Source organism: Spermophilus citellus, assembly GCF_964194105.1.
Source record: "Spermophilus citellus genome assembly, chromosome: 12".
NCBI lineage: Eukaryota > Metazoa > Chordata > Mammalia > Rodentia > Sciuridae > Spermophilus > Spermophilus citellus.
The window spans coordinates 85649472-85674940 of NC_138198.1; the positions used below are offsets into that span (position 1 = coordinate 85649472).

The window sequence follows — 25469 nt, forward strand, 5'->3', positions numbered from 1 at the left end:
TGAAGTTAATATGCGTATATGTGAAGCCCAAAGAAAGACTGGCAAACAAGAGAATGATGTAAGTTAAAGTGGGACATCTTTATAAAGAGAGCAGGGAGCACTAGGGATTGCACCCAAACACTCCATCACTGAACTACCTCCTTAGTCCTTTTATGTTTTTATTTTGAGACAGGGTTAGTTAATGAGGCTGGTCTTGAACTTGCCATCCTTCTGCCTCAGTCACCCTAGTCCTGGGATTACAGGTGTGCATCCCTGTGCCTGGCCTCCATTATATCTAAACTGAAACCTGAAAAAACTCAAGCCATTCCAAAAATAAAGGAAGGGAGTTTATACTGCCTCCCTTCGAATGGCAAATATTCTTCGGAATTCTAAGCCTTGAAGAAAACACTGTTATGTTTGTACTTTATGTATCAAACTGAATTGAAAAATAATCTATTGAATTCAGAATAGAAACTAATTCTTGCCTACCACCAGGCTGTGAGTCTAACATCTAGTATGTAAGGTCATGTTTTGTTTACACAAAAGTACCTTATTTAAGCCCAGAGTCCTGATGACATATGCCTGTATTCCCATCAACTGGGAGGTTGAGGCAGGAGGAATACAGCCTCAGTACATTGGCAAGGCCCTAAGCAATTTAGTGAAACTGCCTCAAAATCAAAAATAAAATGGCTGGGGTATGTAGCTCAATGGTAAATTGCTGAAGCTGGCTTTGAACCTGAGATCCTTCTGCCTCAACCCCCAGAGTCGCTAGAATTCCAGGCATGCTCCATCATGCCTGGCTGAAAAAACAAATCCTAAATACTCCAACTGCTCCAGTTACATCCACTTGGCAGATAACATAGAAATCTTAAAAAGCAACAGGAACCAATGAGGACAGCTGTCTAACCAGTTTAAAAAAAAAAAAAAAATCCCCCAGTGGAACTCCCATTCTAGGAAGACACCCAGGGATAGGTACCATCTTTTTTTAAATTACAAATTCCCAACAGTGGGGAAGGGAAATCCATTAAGAACAGGTTATGGGTCCTCCTGAGGTATTTTACTCCTTCGTAGTAGCAGCCTAGGGCACTCTTAGCACCCCATGCAGAAATAACCACAGTGATTCTATGTGAAGGATATAGAAATGACAACCCCCCAAACAGTGTAGCCTGGGAAGAGAGAAGGAGGAAGAAAACAACATATTAATAACATTGATCCTTTCCCAGTGAAAGGACAATCCCTGGGAGGGAAACAAAACTTACCCAGTGACAAGACCATCCCTAGGAAGGAGATGTCCATCAGGCCTAAAAATGACAATCTCTGGGAAGGAGCCAAAACATTGATCCTTCCCCATATAAATCCTTTCCCAGTGACAGTACAATTAGACCCTGGAGGGTAAGAGATAAGCACTAAATGCTGAACTCTGAGCCCTCCATTCTTACCCAGTAAAAACAAATTTCAAATTCTCGAAAATGGGGCTGGGGATGTGGCTCAAGCGGTAGCGCGCTGGCATGCGAGGCGAGCGGCCCGGGTTCGATCCTCAGCACCACATACCAACGAATATGTTGTGTCCGCCGAGAACTAAAAAATAAATATTAAAAATTCTCTCTCTCTCTCCCCTCTCTCACTCTCTCAAAAAAAAAAAAAAAAATTCTCGAAAAAGCTTCCTGAATGCCCAAACTAATATATTCTGTTAAGGTCTTCATTGGTTGAGTCATCTCCCAGTGTGTAACCTATATAAACACAGACCTTGCTGTAATTGGGGACCATTTTTGGTCCAGAAAGCTGTGCTCTGATGCCTGACGGATAGACTCTGCTGCTGAATAAAGGCTTTGCTGAATTTGTGAGGTCTGCATCTGACCAGGTTATTTTGTGCTTACATTATGTATGCCTTAAAAATACAATCATTTTCTCAAATTCATCTTTATGTTCTTCTCTCCCTCTCTGCCACTGACATAGACTTAACTCCCCTGAACCCAGAAACTTGTTGGGACCTGACTCCCCAAAATTGGTTTCACCAACTTCATGAAGACCTGTCAATCTGGACTTTCCAGTGACATTAGAGAGATGATGTCCCTCAAAAGTGCAGCAGTTCCTTTTCTAGATTGTGAATCTTCAGATTGGTAATTCTGCCATTTTCATTTCAGTTCCTGAAATTCAGGGTCAACTCATGAAAAGTTGTTAAAACAACATGCTAAATGTAAAATATCAAACCTCAGTCCAAACTTTTCCTATTCAGAACATTAAATGAAGACTTCATTGGGTTTTATGGTGGCTTCCTGATTTGGGCAGTCCATCCAAGAGGGAGTTTGAAAGTTCTGGTATACCATCAATCCATGTCCTACATGAAATACCATGATTGTTTATGAAGAGTATTTTTAATAAATCTGAGTACAGTTTGGCTTGGGAAAAAATACTATAATTTTCTATGTGTCTCATTACATGAAATCTGTAGGAAGGCACTAGCCAAAAGGTTCAGCTGGAAATGTAAATGATCTCACTGGAAGAAGACACTTAAAAAGAACCTTGCCTCATTCTCAGGCTTTCTTGGTAAAACTCAGTCTTACCTGCAAAAGTTGAAAATTCAGACAGAAGGAAGATTGAAACCAAGGAGATGCCTCAGCCAGAGGTGTCTTAGGGAATGTAGTAAATCCTGTTTCACTTCACCATTAGTTTTGAGAGGAATCCCAAGGTAGATTGATAGAAGAGCTGGGAGGAAAAGGAAAATCAAGAGCCTCTGGCATTTAGTTAAGAAAGGAATGAAGAACGAATATGCAAAGTTAGCCTAAATCTGGGAAATGACTCTGGGGACTTAAAAAAAAAATAGCTCCCCAGTTAAGCATCTCCCCAAACAAACAAACAAAAAAAAAAATCAGTCCCTTTATTCAGACTACTTTTGCAAAGGGACATCTGAAGTAGGAATTGAAGTCACATAATCAAGAGGTGGGAGATTTTTTTGAATAATACTAATAGAAGAATGTATAAAGAGACTCAGAATAAGTAATCTATATTAACAATTCATTCTTGTTTATTCACACTAATGAATGTATAGCAGACTGTTTTAACAAATTGAAAATAGAAATAGTACTTTACAGTGCTGCTATAGAAAATTGCTTATTTGATTTTCAAATGTTTCAATTTTTAATTTGCTTTCTATGAAGTTGTTTGTATTCCTTAAATATATTTCAATGAACTGATGAAGTGCTGCTGGATAATGTCCAATATTCAGTGAAACTGTAATCATGGGATTAAAAATCTTAATCCTCTCCCCAAATAAATCATGTATATGCAGATAATGGAGAAAACTTTGTTTTAAAAAAGAATTTCTTTTAACACTTATTGTTTTATAATTAATAGAACATCTGTACTACCAAATTTGCTGATATTTTAAGCCCCTGTGCTGCCATAAATTCTTAGAATACACTAGGAAGGCATAGACCCAGCCTGTCTGCCCATAATTGGGCTCAGGGCACAATCCCTTAGGTAATATCTTTCAAAATATTTCTGCTCACAGTCTCTGTGGCATTTGATGAGTCAATTTGAGTTGTGACTTCCACAGATTTCAAGATTGCAAGGAGAACAGCATATGCTATATTTATTTAATCATTGTTCTAGGCAGAACAAATCGCTTTTCACAATTCTCCATAAAAGACTTATTTTCAATACTACAGCAAATTTCATTCAACTTAGATTATAACATAGCCTATCTGGCACATTGTCACTTCTTATATTATTAAATATTAAATGAATTAAGAATGAATCAAATCAATTATATTTGGGGATTTTATGATATAAAAAAGAATTGCTTTTTGGAAAAATACATAGTTTCATGGATAGTTTCACCCAACTTAACTCAATATGATAAATATACAGCAACATCCTCCATCAATGCTTATTTATTTAGCATTTATTATGTACTAGCTAGTATGCTGGTGATTGCCTTTACTTACATTGGATTTTTCAATACAGATTGTTTCAATTTTAACAGATAAACTATGTAAAAACACATCAGGTACTGTAAGTTACAAGAATTAGATTTGTACATAAAAATATAGTACGAGGGCTGGAGATATAACTTGGCAGTAGAGCACTTGTCTAGCATGTATAAAGCACTGGTTTCAATTCCCAGTACTGCAAAAATAAAGTAAAAAAAGTAATAAGGAGAAAAATGTTCATTTCAAGAGTAGAAATGATATTGAGTCTATCCTTGGAAAGTTTTCTGGCCAGAATTTATGTACTCCTCTCTGCTATTTAGTATATTCTCTACCCTTAGTAAAAAAAAAAAAAAAAATATATATATATATATATATATATATATTTACACACATACACACATATAACTGTTCTCCAACTACTTCATAATTTATAGAGAGGATTATAAAATAGTGTCTATTAACTAAGTTCCCTAGGCATGGGTGTGGTAGACAGAACAATTTCACAAAGATGACTACTCCCTAATCCCTGGAAACTATTGATTATGTTATGTGACATAGCAAATTGGAATTAATATTCTACATGGAATTAAAGTGGTTAACCAACTGATTTTAAAATGTGAAGAGTAACCTAGATTATCCAGGTGAACCCTGTGAAATCTCAAGTGCCCTTAAACAGGGAATAGTAAGACTTAAAAGTCAGAATCAGAGAGATGGCATCTTGAGGAAGATGGGCATTGCTAACTTTCTGACACTGTTAACTTCTCTAACACCTGAATTTTAGCCCACGTATCAGGCTTACCAAACTTCAAAACAGTGTTTAAAGATATGTAATTTTAAGCCACTAAGTTTGTGATATCTTCATAGAAAAGTAATAAGAAACTAATATAATGTTTTCCAATATAATGTGGGATTTCAACAATATGTAGTAAAATGTTGATGTTATTGAATATATTGCAAACTACCATCCTAATACATATTAAATTAAACTAATAATCACATTTCTTACACATTATCTTAAAAGAAAAATAATAGAGGCTGGGAGTGCTTCCCTAGTGGACATAAAGCCCTGGGTTCAATCCCCAGCACTGCAATAATAATAAAAGAAGAAAATGATGATGACAATAGAAGAATTATAGCATAAAAAGTTAAAATATATGATAATAAAAAGCATAATATTGCAAACCCACAGGTAGTAATTCTCAAGCATTTTGGCCTCAGAATCCCTTAGCACCCTTAAAAATATTGTGTGTCTTAAAGATCTTTTGTTTAAGTGAGTCACGGCTCTCAATTATTTACCTGATTGAATATGAAAATTTGGAGTCTTTCAACATTTTCCATTTGCTCTGATAGCTACTGGATCCTCAAACATCTTGTACCTCTGGAAAATTCCATCATATTCTCCTAAGAGAAAATGAGTTTTAGAAAGCAAAGGAAAACAAACCCTTTATTTATTCATTTATTTTTAAATTTCAAGACAGGGTCTCACTAAGTTGGCCAAGCTGACCTGAAACTTGGGATCTTCCTGCCTCAGCCTCCCAATTTCCAAGCTGCTGGTATTACAGGCATGTAGCACCACACTGGCCACCTCCTAGACCTTTCAAAAGGTAAAAGGAACCTCCAAAGACCCTAATATCATACTTCCTAGCAACAAAATTAATTTTTTTTCAATTAAAAAATGTTTTGGTACTGGGAATTGAACATAAGGGTATTTTACCACGAGCTACTTTCCCAGTCCAACACTTTTTGTTTTTATTTTGAGGCAGGTTCACACTAAATTGTACTGGCTGGCTTCAAACTTGAGATCCTCCTTCCTCAGTCTCCCAAACTGCTGAGATTATAGTTGTACACCATCACCCAGCTACATTGATCTTAAATGAAAAATGTTCCAACACCTTGCCATTGAATATCATGTTTACTTAAGGTTTCTTTTTTTTTTTTTTAAAGAGAGAGTGAGAGAGAGAGAGATTTTTTAATATTTATTTATTTTTTTTAGTTCTCGGCAGACACAACATCTTTGTTGGTATGTGGTGCTGAGGATCAAACCTGGGCCGCAGGCATTCCAGGCGAGCGCGCTACCGCTTGAGCCACATCCCCAGCCCTTAAGGTTTCTTTTTAACAAAAATTTTTGGTGCTGGGGATTGAACACAGGTACTTTTCCACTGAGCTACTTCCCCAGTCCCTTTTATTTTAAGACAGAGTCTCGCTAAATTGTCCAGGCTGCCTGGAACTTGCAATCCTCCTGATTCAGCTTTTTGAGTCACAGGGATTAGAAGCATGCACCACTGTGCCTGGCTTAATTTTTTTCCCCCAGTGATGGGGATGGAACGTGGAGCTTTAAGGGTTCTTGTGAGGGACCTTGGGACATTAAAGAAATGTCTTCCTATTCTTAGACTGTTTTGAGTCAATGAGATTGCTAGAGATGGTGAATTGTATGCTTTTCTGCATTTGTTGAGTAAAAACTTCCCCTTTATTCTGTGAATCAGAAGACCTTTTCTATAAAGGACCAGATGGTAAATATTTTAGGTTTTGCAAGCTATACAGGCCCTGTGTTATTATGCAGCTTAGCCATTTTAGCAGGAAAGCAATGATAGACAATATAAAGAAGAATAGGCACAACTGTGCTCCAATAAAACATTACTCATAAGAACAAGGGAAGCAGTAGGACAAATTTGGTCCCGGAGCAGTACTTTGCCAGCTTCTGCTGTAGTCTGTTAATGCGGTATTTCAGTTAACTTTTTCACTGCTGTGACTAAAAGACTGACCAAAACAATTTTAGAAAAGGAAAAGTTTATTTGAGGGCTCACAATTTCAGAGATCTCAGTCCATAGACAGCCAGCTCCATTCTTCAGGACTCTAGGTGAGTCAGAACATCATGGTGGAAGACAGTGGCAGAGGGAAGCAGCTCACTTGATGGTAAGACAGCAGAGAGACTCTACTTGCCAGATACAAAATATATATCCTAAAGCCACGCGCCCAATGACCCACTTCCTCCAGCCACAGCCTACCCACCTTCAGCCCCATCCCAGTTAATCCCATCACTGGTTAAACCACTGATTGGGTTAAGGTTGGTGTGGGACAATCATTTCTCCTTTAAACCTTCTTGCATTGTCTCACACATGAATTTTTGGGACACCTCACATCCAAACTATAAAGTGGTAAATTACATTCATTGATTAATTCATAGAATAAATTCAACTTGTGATACACTTATCTTTTTGTACATTTGTTATTTTGCTTAGAATTTTTCTATGCATTCATTTTCTTCTCTTATATCGGGTTTTGTTAAGATTATACTGCTTCATAAAACAAGTATGGAAGAAGTCTTTTTCTATTCTCTTGATGAATTTGAATAAGATTGGTATTGTTTCTTAAAAGGTTTATAGGATTCGGAAGTGATGATATCCCTGGGTCAAGAGTTTCTTTAAGATAGAATTTTTATTTATGGATTTAACAAATTTGAGACATACAAGACATTTCTTTCCATCACCCCCACCTTGTGTTAGGTTTTTGATGCTTTTCTAAGAATTTGCTCATTTTACCTCAATTTTTCATTACTGTCATTAAGTTACAAAAAAATTTTCATGGTATTAAGGTTCATCTTGTTACTACTATTATTCATACCTACTTTCTTTTCTTGATTTGGTTTTCCAGTATCTATCAGTTTTATTAGTTTTTCAATAACCCAAATTTTAGCTTTATTTTCTATTTTTTTAATTCACTGTAGATGGAAATGATATCTTTATTTTATTTATTTTTATGTGATGCTAAAAATGGAACTCAGTGCCCCACATGTACTAGGCAAGTGCTCTACCACTGAGCCATAGCAACAGCCACTATTCTTATTTTTTTCCTTTCACTTTCCTTGATTTAATATGCTGTTTTTAAAATATACCATCTTAAATATATATATAACATCTTGACATGGATGCTTAAAAAATTGATGTTTAGCCTTTCTTCTTTTATAATGCTTTTTTATTTTTTCTTGTGGTGCTGAGAATTGAACCCATGGCCTTGTGCATATGAAATAAGCAGTCTACTAACTGACCTATATCCCCAGCACCCTTAATGCTATTTTAAACCACCACCCTCCAACACTATTTTGGCCCTAACACAAAACTTTTACATATTATGTTTTTGTTATGATTCAGTTAAAAGTATTTACTAATTTCCATTATTAATTCCTCTTAGAACCATAATTTTGAAAAAGATTTAAAAATTTTTCAGTATGTGGTGTTTTCTACTTATATTGTTACTGATTTCTGGCCTAATTTCACTACTGGCAGAGAAAATACTTTGTATGCTTTTAATCCTTTGAGATTTGTCAAACTTTCCTCAAAACCTATTATACAGTCAATTTTTGTAAATATCTAATGTTTGTTCAAAATGTAAATGAAGTCTGCAGTTATTTTATACACACTATAAAGTGGTAAGTTACATTCATTAATTAATATATTTAGTGTGTACATACATGATGGGAAAGACACTGACAGAGATAGCATGCCAATTTTATTCATCATGTTGTTTGAATAGTATTTATTGGGTTTTTTGTTTGTTTCTTTGTTTTTTAGTCTGCTTATTTTATCAATTACCAAGAAAACTATTGAATTTCCACCTGTAATACTTGGTATTGGGTACAAATTTAGAATTGTTGGATCTTCCAGATTAGATTTGTCATTATAAAATATTCGTCAGAATCTCTTGCTATACTTTTTTTAAAAAAAATTTATTCAGTACTCAGGATTAAATCCAGGGGCACTTAACTACTGAGCTATATCCCCAGAACTTTTTTTAAATTTTGAGACAGGTTCTTGCTAAATTGCCCAGGGTGGCCTCTAACTTGTGATCCTCCAGCCTCAGTCCCCAGAGTTGCTGGGAATACAGTCATGTGCCACTATGCCCAACTCCTTGCTATGCATCTTGAGGTAAGATCTACTTTTTAGCAGTTTTTTGTTTTGGGGTTTTTTGGTTAAATGTTGCATGATGTATCTTCTTCACTTTCACTTTTTAAAACTCTTTTATTATTTATTCTAAGCAGTACATAAGTGCATTTATTTTTATCTACTCTAAACTATTTTTTAATAAATGCTTTATTTATTTATTAAATTTTTTTAATAAATGCTGTTTTTTTAGCTACTGATAGACCTTTATTTTCTTTATTTATATGTGGTGCTGAGAATCAAACCCAGTGCCTCCCACATGCCAGGCAAGTATGCCACCACTGAGCCACAGCCATAGCCCCTACAACTATTTCTTATAACTAAAATGTTTATATAATTATAGAGAATATAAGTATTAATATAATTATCTTTAAATCTACTAAATACTATTTGCTTTCTATTTTTCTAGCCTGTAATTATTCCTTTCTCTTTATTTTCTATCTTTTTTGGGGACTGGGGACTGAACCCAAGGACTTCTGCATGATAGGCACAAGCTGTACCACTGAGCTACACTCCCAACCCCTTCTTTCTAGTGATATCTTTTATTATTATATTTTTTTTACACAATATTACATTATTCTCTTAGTGATTTTTGCAAAGATTACAACATGTCTTCTGGACCACCTGAAAATTAATATATTACAAACGTTGTGGTATATGCCTGCAATACAGTTACTTGAGAGTCTGAAGCAGGAGGATCACAAGTTGAGGCCAGACTGGGCAATTTAGCAAGACACTATCTTTTTATTTTGTATTTTTGGTACAGGATTGAATCCAGGAACACTTACATCCCCAGCCCTTTTTAATTTTTATTTTAAACAGGATCTCACTAAGTTGCTGAGGCTGGCTTTGAACCTGCAATCCTCCTGTCTCAGTCTCCCGAGTTGCTGGAATTACAGGCATGTTAACACATACAAGTCCTTGTCTTAAAATAAAAAATAAAATGGGATGGGGATGTAGCTCAGTGTCAGAGTGCCCATGGGTTCAATCCCCAGTACTGTGAAATGAACATACGTTTACTTTTTGAACACTGTGCAACAATGAAAGGCAATTGAGGACACCTTAATTTCATTTGCACTCTTTCCCAAGTTATATTTCATCACTGATTTTAATACTCTTATCTTAATACACACATAAGGGATTATTATTATTTTAGTCAATTTTTTTTTAATTTAGGCATGTATTTACCTTAATGCTCTTCATTTCTTCCTACATCTCCAAACTTACATCTTTGATCATTTTTTTTTCTGTCTAAAGAACACTATTTAGTATTTTCTTTAAAAAGTATTTAAGTAATGTTTTCTGGTTTTCTTTGTATGAAAAATACCTTCATTTACCTTCAGTTTTGAGGGACAATTTTCACTACATACAGAATATCTTGCTTGCATTTTTTTTCTTTTAGCATGCTGAAGATAGAATCCTGTATGTCATTATAGAAATAAATCAGTTGAATGTCAATTATTGCATATTGGTAATATGCTAATTTCCCCCCTTTGGATAGCTTTAAATTTTTCTTGCTGTAAATTTTTGGTTTATAGCAGGTTTATTATGGTTTTTCTAAATGTGAATTTTATCCTGCTCAGTGTTCAGTTTTTCCTAAATCTTTTGTTTCTTTTGTTAATTTTGAAAAATTCCAAACCAAATATCTTTATGTATTATTTTGACCTTTATTTCCTATCTTCTAGCACCCCAACTATATATACATTAGATTTTTCAACACATCCAGGATATTTTTTTCAGTGCTCCCTATTCTTTTCTCTGTGCTTTAATATAGATTTTTCTTCTTATACTATTTTATAATTCACACTTCTATCTTAAACTAGGTCTCCAATCTTAAATTCATTCATTGACCTTTTAATTTTAGTTAATATAGTTTTCGTTTTTACAATTTCCAACTGACTATTTATTAATAGTTCTAGTTCCTGTTAAAAAATCTCAATCAGGACAGGCATAGTGGCACACACCTGTAGTTCCAGCTACTCAAGTGTCTTAGGCAGGATGGTCACAAATTCAAGGCCATATTGGGCAATTTAGTGAGGCCCTGTCTCAAAGGCTGAAAAGGGATTTGCCCTGGTGACACAAGCCTGTAATCCCAGCTTCTGAGGAGGCTGAGACAGAAGGATCCTACATTTGAAGCTAGCCTCAACAATTTAGGAAGGCTCTGTCTCAAAACAAAAAGAAAAAGGACTGGGAATGTAGCTTAAAGATAGACTGCTTAATGGGGGAGAAAAAGACCAAGAAAAGGGTTTGGGGATCTAGCTTAGAAGTAGAGCAACCCTCGGTTCAATCCCCAGTACTACCAAAACAAAAATAAAAACATAAACAAACCCCTCAATCTAGTTTTTAATCTCTTGATTATAATTATCTTATTTGTTTCAAAAATCTGTATCTGATCCAGGTGTGGTGGTAACCCCAGAGACCTGGGAAGATCACAAATTCAAAGCCGCCTCAACAATTTAGTGAGACCCTTTCTCAAAATTAAAAATTAAAAGAAATAGGGATGTGGCTCAGTGGTTAGGTGCCCTTGGGTTCAATCCCTGGTACAAAAAAAAAAATATGTATTTGATAACTTTAATGTATTATATGAGCCTCTTTCTATTGCCTATTGTTTATCTTGTTGTTTGATCCATCTTTTCTTTAAGTGTGCATGATTATTTTTGATTGAGCACAGAATACTGCATATAAAAATGCAACAATACAACAATTATATGCAGCTCTGCATGACATTATCTTTCTATGCACAGAATTTACTTTTGCTTCTGGTAGGCAACTACTCACTAAGCACACTAGAAATGCTTTGTTCTAGTGCTTCCAACACTTTGCCTTTTAAAAAATTATTGAAGAACCCAGAGTGTTTTCTAAATGTGGGTTATGTCTATTAATATTTATCATATTAGAAATTAAAAGAAGCTTTACTTTTATTAGTTCATGAAAAGTAATAAACTCATTATACATTTACACAGTTAACACATTTTTGTGATAATTACATTTTCCAAATTTAAAAAAATGAGAATGACATTGCAAGTCTCTTCTCTGCCTATGTCTGTGTGTGTGTGTGTGTGTGTGTGTGTGTGTGTGTTGGAAACTAGCCCAGGATCTTGTATATACTAGGCAAGCTCCCTACCACTGAGCTATATCCCCAGCCCTGTAAATCTCTCAATGTTTGGCTCAATAAAACAGCTTTATTCTCATATTTGCTTCTATATTCAAACTGCTGCAATGTTATTTTGCTTGAAATATAGGGAGAAAATCTAACCTTACAAAGATATATAGTAGAACAAAGAAGATAATTATTTAAATAGGCCTTTTAGATCCCTTCAAAGCAAGTATACAATTATTTAGTTTCCTAGACATCAGTTGAAGTATGTAATCAAAAATCCTATTAAAGAACTTTTAGTACTCTTTTACATTAAAATCCTGGTCTATTTGAATATTAGTTCTAAGGGTTGGGGATATAGCTCAGTAGTAGAGTGCTTGCCTAGCATGTGCTAAGGCCCTGGGTTTGATCCCCATCATCACCACACAAGCACACACCAAAAAAACAAACAAACAAACAAAAACCCTTTGATTATTGCTTTTACTTATGCACAACTGTACATCATACTTTAGTTCTGGAAAATACTGGCTCACAAAGTTATGAATATCTTATATCTTGCAAATCTAGTACATCAAAAAAAAATCACATCACCATAAATCTTATCAGTAGTCTTTAATCATTGGGAAACAGTTAAGTTCATAGTGATAAAAGTCTTCAAAAATCCCAACTGTTGCTTAAAAGCTTGAATTTTTATCTTTGGAAATAGATAAGATCATTAAACGTTGTTTTTCTCGAAGAGACAGACTCACTTTGTTCATCTTCAAATATCTGTCTAAATAAGTAACTCTGAATAAACATAGTTTGTCAGTCATTCTTTCTAATATAAAAGGTGTTCCATGAGAAAAGGGGGCTGATTCAGCCAGCAACTAAAAGATTTACACAGGTGCTTCAAGCCAACCATCTTATTTAAAGACAGTAAAAATGCTTTATATGGACTTCTCTCTCTGTCTTTTGTAAGAAGATAGGTATTCTGGGGCAGGGATTGTGGCTCAGCAGTAGAGCGCTCACCTAGCACATGCAAGACCCTGGGTTTGATCCTCAGCACGACATAAAAATAAATAAAATAAAGGTATTGTGTCCAACTACAACTAAAAAATAAATATTAAAAAAGATAGATATTCAAGAGTCAAAAACAAAATAATTAATAATTTAATGCTTAGTAAATCAGATTCTAAAATGAAATTGGTTATTTTCCCCCCATGAGTGCTTAGGAATAAAGAATACAGCATGTACTAGAGTAAGTTTAGTGCTACTGCCTTGATACAGATAAGAATCCAGTAGATTCACCCACTTTTGCTTTTGCATTGTCAATATACATATTCATGTAATGAAAAGCAAGATATTGTCTTAATATTATTATAATTTTAACATTGTGATTCCCTTCAAAGTTTTTGGTATTGCTCCAAAGAACTATATAATAGTTTATGACAACCACTGCTTTATTTCAATTAGGGATTGAGGTGAATTTAAAACTTAGTTATTATTATTATGTAATAAATTTATTATTTTTCATGAACTAATAATTTCTAATTTCTAATATGATAAATATTGATAGACATAACACACATTTAGAAAGCACTCTGGTGTCTTCAGTAATTTTTTAAAAGGCAAAGTGTTGGAAGCACTGTAATAAAGCATTTCTAGGGGCTGGGGATGTGGCTCAAGCGGTAGCACGCTCGCCTTGCATGTGTGCGGCCCAGGTTCGATCCTCAGCACCACATACCAACAAAGATGTTGTGTCCGCCGAGAACTAAAAAATAAATATTAAAAATTCTCTCTCTCTCTCTCTCTCTCTCTCTCTCTTCTCTCTCTCCCCCCTCTCTCACTCTCTCTTTAAAAAAAAATAAATAAAAAAATAAAGCATTTCTATTGTGCTTAGTTATTGTCTCTGTGCAAAAAGGTGTTTTGGGGGCTGGGGATGTGGCTCAAGCAGTAGCGCGCTCGCCTGGCATGCGTGGGGCCCAGGTTCCATCCTCAGCACCACATACAAACAAAGATGTTGTGTCCGCCAAATACTAAAAAATAAATATTAAAATTCTCTCACTCTCTAAAAAAAAAGGTTTTTTAAGCTTTAAACTTTATTTGAATATTGTAAAATTGTGCATTCCAATAATTAAAATCTTTGAACAACAACAACAAAAACCCCACAAGGAATCTATTAGACTGCATTTTACAGCCTTCAGGACACCTTGAATCAGTCTGGTTTTTATTCTGGATTTCAATTATCATCCCACCCCATTTCTTACACCAACATTCAAGTTCTTTTCTTTACCTGCCAGCTAGATAGGCATATTCGAGGAGCAGGCATGGCCTTCCCTGTCAGTAGTTCTTTTTTTTGTACTGGGAATTCAACTCAGGGGCACTTGACCACTGAGCCACATCCCAGTCCTATTTGTATTTTATTTAGAGACAGGGTCTTGCTGAGTTGCTTAGTATCTTGCTTTTGCTGAGGCTCGGTTTGAACTCGCAATCCTCCTGTCTCCGCTTCCCAAGCCACTGGATTATAGGTGTGCACCACCACACCTGGTTTAGTTCTCAATTTTTTGATGTGAAAGGGGCAGCACAGTTATTTAGACTTGATCCAACCTCTTTGCATCTTATAAGCTAAACAGCTAAAAGAAGTAAAATATGAAGGCAGTGCTCACACAAGGCATGTTGGCAGCACTCCTGTTCCATTGTTTCTTTTGATGTGGGAAACCAACCTTACAGTGACTGAGTCACACTCCCTGGCTGGGTGCTGAGGTGCTCAGTCACATTAATGTGGCAGAGCTTTCCCCACCCTTCTTGGGTCTGAGGGTCGAGGGTTGGTGTCTCATGCATGGGTGTGTCTTGCTACAGTTCCATGGGTGAAGCTATGCTCACCTGTTCCTTTGTACTATAACCCCTTTCCCTGTTTAAGATAGAATCTTCCATGGAAGTGCCTTGTGTGTGTCCCCTTCTCTTACTGTGCCCTTGGGTGTGGCCTACCCAGGTGTCAGTCAACCTGCTGACAGTGAACATCATGAAGATAGACTCAGCCCCCTGAAACCTGACCCCTTGACTCATTTAAATAACTTCCCCTCAATAAAAGGGGTCAGGGTGTGCTCTCGCTCTCTCTCTTCCTGTGTACCCTTAAGTTCAGAGGAGCTGTCACAGTGACCCCAAAGAAAAAGGTATTTGTGTCTCTTGTGTGGTTATTTCGTGAAGCCCAATTAGCCCAGTTTAACTGGAGTGACCCCTGAGCCTTTTAGTCATGAGAACAGAAACCCGGCATTTTGAAGGATATTACTTTGTGTTTCTGTGTTCTTCAATTTTGACTTCTCAATTTCTCAATCTCAATCATACAAAGTTTGTCAAACGTGGTTGCAGAAAAAGCAGAACAAGGTATATGAGCAAGCAAGGTATATGTAGTAGCCACGTCAGAATGTAGAATAGGTCTATTTTGACTTCACTCTTGTGGGATAATGGGTTCCAACAAAAAAGCTTAAATGTTTTGCATAACATCTCGTCATGCTTTGAACTCCAATTTTTGTCTAATCAAAGATCTGCTTTAGCTGGACGCAGTGGAACAAGTCTATAATCTCAACAGCTTAGAAAGCTGAGGCAAGTTAGTCTCAGCAATTGAGCAAGATCCTGTCTCAAAATAAAAAATAAAAAGCACTGAGGATGTGGTTAAGCACCCCTGGGTTCAATCCAGGGACACTTTTAAAAAAAGATCTGCTTTAACTTCTAAACTAGGCATCAGGAACAGACAAATATCTCTGGGTTTTTCTTCTCCTTTAAATATAAGCACCACAAATGTTCATTCCTTGTTAGCTCTTTAGGAATAGCATACAGATTTTGTTTTTTGTTTTGGTTTATTTGTTTTTTTGTGTGTGCCAGGAATTGAACTCAGAGGTGCTTAACCACTGAGCCACATCCCCAGCAAATTTTACATTTTGCTTTGAGATGGGGTCTCGCTAAATTATTCATGGGCTCACTAAATTGCTAAGGCTGGCTTTGAATTTGGGATCCTCCTGCCTCAGCCTCTCCAGTCACCGGGATTACAGGCATGTATCACTGCACCCTGCAACATGGATTTGAAAACATATTTTGTCCCATATTTCTAGTTGTTCTCAATAGAAGATTTGGCTCAAATCATTAAGATTACCATCGTTAAAAATCTCTAGGCATTAAATTGTTTCTGACCATTGTTTTTGTTAGTCTAAACTATGCTTGTTGTAAAAAATAACATAAGGGCTGGGGATGTGGCTCAAGCAGTAGCGCGCTCGCCTGGCATGCGTGCGGCCCAGGTTCGATCCTCAGCACCACATACAAACAAAGATGTTGTGTCCGCCAATAACTAAAAAATAAAATATTAAAATTCTCTCTCTCTTCCCTCTCTCTAAAAAAAATCTATAAAAAAACATAATATAGTTACACATAAACAGTTTAAAATGGTGACTTCTCTTTGTTTACCATGTCTTTCTATTCTCTTTCCAATCTCTGTCCTCCTGCAAAGAAAACCACTTTTGTCAACTTGGTGTATGTTCTTTCACTCTTTTCCTCACATATTTAGGATCATATATTTGTATACATATATTCTTTAAAAGTATAAACGGGTTCATGCTATAGCTTTACACTTCCAAATTTCTCTTTTATAGAGTAATCAACTTTTTAGTTAACTCAATGACAAATAACAATAGCTACCATTTTGTAAGCATTTACTCTGTATCAAGTAGACCTGGGGACTAATGTATTATTTCATTTATTCTTCACAACAACCTTGTGAAGTAGATACTATCCCCATTTTACAGGTAAGGAAACTAAGTTTTAGTAAAATTAATTTTATCTACCTGTTATGGTTAGATATCAGGTATCCTCCAAAAGCTCATGTGTGAGACAATGCAAGAAGATTTAAAGGTGGAATGACCAGGTTATGAGAGCCTTAATCCAACCAGTAAATTAATCACCTGATAGGTATCAACCAGAATGTAAGTGTAGGCAAGTAGGGTGTGGCTGGAAGAAATGGGTCATTGGGAACATGTCTTTGGGGTATATATTTTATCCCTAAAGAATGGAGCTCTCTGTCTCTCTCTCTCTCTCTGCTTCATGGTGCAATGTCCTGAGCTGTTTCCCTCCACCACACTCTTCCACCATGATGTTTTGCCTTGCCTCAAGCCCTAAGGAATAGAACTAGACTTCTATAAAATTAATTTTGAGCCCCCAAATAAACTTTTCCTCCTCTAATTGTTCTTGTCAGGTCTTTTGGTCACAGTAATAAAAAAGTTGACTTAAACACTACCCCAAACCACAAAACTGTTAAATTGTAGTCTCAATATGAAGCCTGAATGTGTGAATTAATCCTTGTCAATATTTCTAAAATGTACACTATAACACATTATAACATTCATAAAATTCCTTTCAATCAAAGTTACAAAAATCCTCTATTCAAATGTCAGTTTTCTCATTTTCATATTATACCATAAGCATATAAGATGTCACCAACTGGGAGAACTAAATGAATGGTACAAAGACCCTCTGTAAAATGTCTTTAAATGTGAGTCTATAAGTTTTTTTGTTGTTTTTGTCTTTTTGGTATCGCACCTGGCTGAGTCCATAATTTAAAAAAAAAAAAAGTCACAAACCTTTACATAATGTAGAATTCCATTTATATACATTTTTTGAAATGACAGAATTATAGAGAAGGAGAACAGATTAGTGGTTGTCAGGGATGGTGGAGGTAGAAAGATATGTTTTCTAAGGTGGACAGCATAGGGATCTTTGTGATTTGAAACAGTTCTATATCTTAATGGTGGTAGTGGTTTTAGCACACAATAAATTACACAGAAACACACATAGGAGTACATGTAAAATTGCTGAAATCTGAAAAGCCTCTATGGGTTGTACCAATGTCAGTTTCATAGCTTTGTTATTTTATTGTACTATAGGTATGTAAGGTATTACCATTGGACCAAACTAGGTGAAGAGTAGGAGACTTCTCTCCACTATTTTTCTATTATTTCAATATAGAACAGAAAAGGGGGTTACTTAACAAGAATAATGAAATACTTCTCAAAAAAACATCTTCTGGCAAACAACAGTTTTGTAACCACAAAATAAATTGTTCTGTTGGAAATTTTTGTTTTTCTCAGTAGAACCAAACTTTTCTAGAGTTTCCCACAGTAAAGAAAAGGGGTTCTTTTTTCAGGTAGCCGAGAAGGTGGCAGACATTTAGACTCAGTGTGCTTATCAAAAGCAGCTAACCATCTTTCAAAACAAGAAGGGGGTCTTGCTGGGAAAAACTGGCAAGGAGACGCCTCTAAATACCACAATAATATTAGCCTGCACTTCAGGACACCCAAGGAGGCCATTGAGGACACCTACATTAATAAGAATGTCCCTTTACTGGTAACATTTTTATCCAAGGGCAGATTCTGTTTGGGTGTGGTGACCAAGATGAAGATGCAGGCACCACTGTTATCCTCTGGGACTATTTCCATTACATATGCAAGTACAGTTACTGGGAGAAGCACCACAAGAACATGTCTGTGCACCTATCCCCCTGCTTCAGGTATGTCCAGATTGGTGATATTATCACATTGGTCAAGTGCGGGCCCCTTAACAAGATAGTGCACTGTAATGTGCTCAAGGTCATCAAGGCTGCTGGCACCAAGAAGCAATTCCAGAAGTTCTGAGATTGGATGTCTACCCATTCCCCAAAATGAATTAACTTATTTTCCAATGGAAAAAAAGAGACCAGAAGGGGAATGAATACAAATTGCTCTCAAGAGTCAACTCAATTCTAGCTTTTTTGGAATTAAGAAAAATGAGTTTCCTCTTTTGTGGATAATTTTTCTTTCTTTCTTTTTTCTTTTCAGTACCAGGATTGAATCTAGGGGTACTTAACCACTTAGCCACATCCCCAACCCTTTTGAGACAGGATTTTGCTAAGTTGCTGAGGCTGGCTTGAACTTAAGATACTCCTGCTTCAGACTCCCAAGTTGCTGGCATTACAGACATGCCCCACCATGCCTAGCTCTTTTTCTTAAGTCCAAATTGATTTCACCAACTTTAAGATCCTGTCCATTTTAATACAGCATCTAATAAACAATACAGAGTAGGTAATAATAGCCAAATTTACTTGGTCATTAGCACCTCCTGGAATCATTTTTATAATGCACATTTAATGTTCGACCTTTGGACCACATTGCTGAAGAATTTTTTAATACTCTCATATTATTGATAAAGAGAGTTGTTTCACAGGTAGTAATGTTTTACAACATAATACAGATATAGCTAAACTTCCATAAATCATTCAAGTCACATCTTTGGATTTTTTAATTTTTCTTCAATGAAAAGAGTATTTTCTTAATTACTGTCATTAGTATTAGTTTGATGGACAATTTCCTCTAGTTAATGGACCATTTGCTCACAGGATCTATTTGCTCACAAGGCAAAACAAAACAAACAAAAAAGAATAAACAACACTATTTTGAAAATTATCATTTCTTGGATTCAAGTGACCAAAGATAACCAGAGAAAGAAAAAGGGGGTGGTGGTAGGGGACTTTAGAATTGAAAACCAAAGGCAAGAGGCTGAAATTGTACGTACCATTCTTTCTGTTAATAAGTGCATACAAAAATATCTGACCTTTGAAGATTTTATCTTTAAGCCCTTAATCTTGCATATCATTTTTATAAATCAGTGAGCTGTCATCACGCCCAGGATTACACTGATGGCAATCTCGGAGATTTACGAGACAAGAAGGGAAAGGAAGAGGCTGAGGTCACCTAGACCCTCGCGCACTAGGACTTCTGGGAGGCAGCCAAAGGCGTGGGCGCAAAGACTTCTGGGAGGCGGCTCGAGGCGCGTGCCCGTGCGCTTGCGTGAGGCGCAAAGACTTCTGGGAGGCGGCTCGAGGCGCGGGGCGTTCGTGAGCACTTCCGGGAGCCAGCACGTGGAGGTGCAAGCGGTTTCCAGCCACGTGTAGCTCTGGTAGCGTCTTAGGCTCCGCGGGAATCTTAGTTTTATACGATGGCGTCTCGGTATGACCGGGCAATCACCGTCTTCTCCCCAGACGGACACCTTTTTCAAGTGGAATATGCGCAGGAAGCAGTGAAGAAGGGATCCACTGCGGTGAGCAGCGACTTCCCGACCTTCATTCCCCTGGGTCTTGGCAGGCCGCCCCGCACTGCCCCAGCTTAGTGCTTGAGTGTTGGGGAGAGTCCAGCACTTGTGGAAAGTGCTTGTTTTTTTTTTTTTTTTTTTAATTGAAGGAGATGCTACTTCTGAGATTTGGGCGGAGTAAACTCTGGTAGATTTCATTGGTTTTTGTTTAAAGATAGTTACAGACCAAAGACTGTGTTTGATAACCTGGACCCCAACGAGTATTAATGCTATGTCTGGCCGTAAATAAGGCTAGCACAGCTAACCTGAATGCTCATAGCCCACTGCCTCAGGAATTCACAGAATCATGGGAAACTTAACGGTACCTTTATGGCAGAAGCCGTTGTTTTAATCATCATAAAAATTAAAAAGGGGTCCAGATCCTGTGGTGCGCGCTTGCAATCCCAGCCACTCAGGAGGCTGAGGCAGGAAGATCCCAAGTTCAAGGCGAGCTTCAGTAATTCAGAGAAGTCTTAAGCACCTTACAGGGACCGTGTCTGAAAATTAAAAAGAACTGGGTGACAGGAAAGCGAGGAACCCGGATGGGCCAGCGAGAAATGAAAGACGGTGACCAGGCGGAGATACACAGGAGAGTTTGTCAGAGCTGACAAAGGGCATCAGTCCATAGCCCGCCAGAAGCCACGCAGGCTTGGGATTGGAGATTTATGGCGGTGGCTCAGGAATGTAGAGCCGCATAGTTCGGGTCCTGATGTGGACGATTAAGGGTGGGATTGGTAGGAGGGAGTGGTGATATGCCCTTGGCCAGGGAAAGAATGCAGGCGCTGCAGGGTTGGATTGGTTTGAGGGAGTGGTGAGCCTTTCTCTGAAAAACCCTAGGGCGGGAAAGCCTTAAAATGGCCACTCAGATGCTAGGCAAGGCACTTAGAAGAGGAATGTAGCTAAGTAATAAAGCACAGTACCTTCCCCCACCCAAATTAAAATTTTTCTTTTATATGGTTTAAACCTACATAATATTAAACTCTTATTCGTGAGGAAACAGCTAAAAATGGTAGTCCAGATATATCCATGAAAAATAATTGTACCAAAATCTCCACCCCAATATTTGGTGGCCTTTTAGAGGCTCAAAATCCCAAGAATCTCCACTTTTTGCCACCTTTGTTGTTGTTTTTAAGTGATAATGGAAGTTTCATGAGAGATTATACTTTGTTAGACTTAGGTACCACATTACTGAAAAACTTTCAAATACTCAAGGTAGCAGTAATATTGCTGCCAAATTTTAACTATGTTCAGTAAGCTTAATGATTTATAAAAATTAAAAAGGACAAAAGTGCCCTGGTGACCAAAGATCTATTATCCCCAAACTTTCAAGACCTAGCCTATAAATTTAAAAGGTTCTGATTTTAAAAAAATATCTAAAATTTCATGAGCATGTTTGTTGTATGTTTTGGAAATTAGACAGTAGCTGTGAGAATACACAGCATTTCTGAGTCCACAAGTGTCTTTACTCTCACTTTTCTTTACCCACTTGATAATGGAAGGAAATAATTCACTCTCATTATAAATCTATCAAATATGATGGGGCAAAAATAACATTAGAAAGCAGAATCATTTTAAAGTATTTTTCTATTTAATTAGGCCCACTAGTTTAGCTTCTGTTTTATAAGTAATTTTTTTAGAATTGTAAATTTAAGAAAAGCCTGATGTAGCTTAAACCAAAAGGGTACCATTTTGATAAAAACAAAAGTTATATAATCCCCAGCATGACATGTAGCATATGGTTAGAAAATAATGCCCAAGTTTTAGAGCCTAAAATAAAGGGTGTAATGGGAGAAGACTGAGGTGTAATAAGAAACCACATTGGCTCATTTAAAATGTTTTAAGAACACTATAGAACTGATTGATAGTTCCTTTGTAATGAGCTGTAAAAGGGTAAGGATATAAAAATACCTATAGTGGGCATTTTTAAAGATACATTGGAAGGATGAGAATTTTGTCTCAGGATTCTGAAATTATAATTTGCATCTTTGTATGAAGTTATTCATTGTGTTTCCTTGAGGGTGCTATGACCTTTTGCATAGGGTAAAGTTTATACTGGCACTTGTTTATTAAAAGAGGTTGTAAATTAGTATGTCTATAAACAACAGTTAATATGAAGAATTACAAATAAACCAGGATTGGCCAATTTTGGCCAGTAAGTACATGTTATATTGTTTAGTTGTACAAAAGTTATATGGGCCATACTTAGAGGGCTTAGGTTCTCCTCTCTAGATGATTACCTGACAGCATGAAGTGGGTGAGAAAGCTGTTAGATTTTTTTTTTTTTTTTGGTTTTAGTTTCTTTTTCTTTAAATGCAAAATATGTTGAATAATATTTTGGAGAAGTACTACCTTCCTTCTTAGGGAAAAAAGTAAACCATGATATTTCTGTGGAAAAAAATATAAGATTTATTATCATTCCTCAGTCTGTCCTTTCCCTGACCCCAAATTCTTAATTGGCTCCATATTTCTTTCTTCTATGAATCTCAGCTCCACAATTCTGCCATCAAAGCTTTCCATAATCCTTATCCACCTTCTCTTTCTCTCTCTTCTTTTCTCCCCCCCCCCCCAGTGTTGAGAATTGAACCCAGGAGTGCTCTACCACTGAGATACATCTTTTTTTTTTTTTAAGAGAGAGAGTGGGGGGGAGAGAGAGAGAGAGAAAATTTTAATATTTATTTTTTAGTTCTCGGCGGACACAACATCTTTGTTGGTATGTGGTGCTGAGGATCGAACCCGGGCCGCACGCATGCCAGGCGAACGCGCTACCGCTTGAGCCACATCCCCAGCCCTGAGATACATCTTATTTTTTATTTTTGAAGCAGGATCTTACTAAGATGTCTAGGCTGACAAATTTGTCATCCTTCTACCTCACCCTCCTGAGCAGCTGGGATTAAAACTTGTGCCACCATGCCTAGTTTTTGTTGTTGTTGTTGTTTGTTTTAAATCTGCCTTCGTTAATTGAAGAGCAGTTCCTTGATTTCATTAATATATGCTTCTTCCCCTGTGAGGAGGAAGAAGGAAAAACACCTTTCTCTTTACTGATGTACATCTTACATATCCTTTTAACTTTGTGATGGTGGTTGTTTGCAGTGTTGGGGATTGAACCCAGGCGTCTTGCACATACTAAGCACACATCCTCTTGCTGAGCTACCTTCTTAGCCCTTACTTATACTTTAAGAGTCTCCACACATTTCTCTTCCTTCATGAAAGCTTTTTCTGATTCACACACTCATCGTGGATCATTTTCTTTTTCTGACTTTATAATCTGTACTGCTGGGTGTTGTACATGTTTACTGTTTCACATCAGATTCTATTTAATTTCAGGAATATTTAATGAAATAATCTCATCAACCAGATAGTAAGATCTTTGAGGTTCTAAATGGTGTAATTTCTGTTTTATATTCTGCTGCACAGTATAAGTACTAGGAAGGAACTAACATTTAAGCAGTATTTTGTAACAGGCATTTTATGTACCACATCTGGTATTAAGGACAGCATTTAACCACTTTTTTACATTTGTGAGAAACATGATTTGGAAGCACTCATAGTTTGCTGAAAGTACCCAGCCAGAAGGTGAAGGAGTCCATATTCATACTTATATTTTTCTAGTTTCAAAGTTACTCTGTTCAGTAAATATTTGTATATCAATAAGCTGTCATTATCATGAATATGGAAATAGATGTGTGTTGCTTAAGGCAATTAATTTCTCTGAGGTTCAATGTCTTTAGTAGGAAATAGACATCAGAACAATGCCTGTTTTCTAGGGTTGATGTGAGAATTGGGGTAAAACATGTTAAGCATCTTGCATAGTGCCTAGTTCACAGAAAGTACTTAATAAATTGAAGACATTATTATTTACTGTTCTTTTGGTTTTTCTCTTTTTCCTTCAGTTCAATTTTGTCTATAATTCTTTAAGCACATTTATTTCTTCAAGACATTTTTAACATGCTAAACTGGGTGTTGAACCCCAGTATTTTATTATAGAATTTGCTGTTTAGTAGGAAGGTTAGATGATTGAGAAAATGAATAAATAACAAATATAGTAATAGAGAATATCATATTGGATATATTGAATATAATTATGGGAATTCTAGGTATAAGGGAAGCCCCATTGAGATAGTGATATTTAAAAAAGGAAAAAAGTGAAGAATATTTTAGACAAAGGAAATAGCATGTGGGAGGACCAGTAGCAGAAGACATCTGTGTTCTGTGAACTGGAGGACACTTAACATTGTGAAGTAATGGAAATATATGAAGACAAGAAGCTAGAAAGCAGAACCAGATCATGGAATACTTTTAAAACTGTTTTAGTAGAATATATTTGATCCTGAGAGATAAGAGGCCTAAAAGGTTTTGATGTGACTACTGTAACTTTCTAGATTATTGCTATTCTATCCTTCTAGTAGCATGAGTACACTTATCCAACCTCGTAGGTACTCACATAAGCCAGGTAGAGTCATCATAGTTTCTTTCCTCCTGGCCACAGTCATGAGCACATGATTCAGTGCTATGAGTCCACCTTCGGGAGTTAATTCTGACTAGAGATAATGGTAACTTTTATTCTGTGGGAGAGCTGTTGGGATATGAGTTCAAGATGCTGGTGGCCATGTTTGCTTCTATAGAGAGAAAATCTCTAGAAGTGCTAAAGGACAACATGCAAAGAATAAATATTATAATTCATAGATCCTCTTGTCCAAGTTTGTCCTGTCTTGATTTGCTTAGTGAGAAATGGTCCCTACCTGTAAAGTTTTAAGTAGAAGAATGGCACATTGAGGTTTTCATTTTACTCTCTTGTGTGCTTGTGTGCATACACTCTCTCCTCTTTCATTTCATTTTCCAAAGATTTCTCAGACTACATTGTGATCTGTAGATTAGATGAAATCATAACTAGAAGCAGGGAAATAGGATACTATGGAGATAGTGTAGATGAAAGATGTTACTAGTTTTTGCTAGGGTTGATGCAGAAATGGAAATACAGCAGATTCCAAAGAGATGTCAGCAGTATTGGATGTGATGATTATTTGGATGGTGTTTGCTGGTGGTGGGAGGGGGTAAAAAGAGGTATTGGAGAGGGAAGAGTCAAAGATGCTGCTTCTGTTTGTTTGGGGGGTTGACCACTAAGTTAATAGTGTTGCCTTTTTGATAAAGAATATGAAGCACCAGGTTTGAGCAGGAATATAATATTTATGGTCTTCCTGAAATTGAGATATGTCTGAGCACTTCCAGAATGGCCTCCAGTGATCCCTACTTCCTGGTTTTTCATGCCCCTCCTTGGGTGTGGGATGAATCTTATGATTTAATTTTTTTCAGTCCTGGGATTGAACCCCTTGCAAGTGTTCTACCACTAAATCCCCAGCCATTAATTAATTAATTAATTAATTAATTAATTTTTTGTGT

The 25469-nt window shown here is 36.5% G+C and overlaps 1 protein-coding gene and 1 pseudogene across 2 annotated transcripts in view; both read left to right on the forward strand.

Moving 5' to 3' along the window:
* Positions 1–10: 10 nt before the first annotated feature.
* LOC308631657 (small ribosomal subunit protein uS17-like) lies at positions 11–18601 on the forward strand (annotated as a pseudogene). Its single transcript has 2 exons — positions 11–58; positions 18142–18601. The product of its transcript is annotated as a small ribosomal subunit protein uS17-like (transcript).
* Positions 18602–19940: 1339 nt separating this feature from the next.
* The window catches only part of PSMA8 (proteasome 20S subunit alpha 8), a gene marked incomplete at both ends in the record, with an annotated part of 65989 nt that continues 60460 nt past the window's right edge, over positions 19941–25469 (forward strand). Inside the window, one exon of the mRNA XM_081263302.1 lies at positions 19941–20042. Coding sequence (XP_081119428.1) covers positions 19941–20042 — 102 coding nt within the window. The remainder of the gene's footprint in view (positions 20043–25469) is intronic.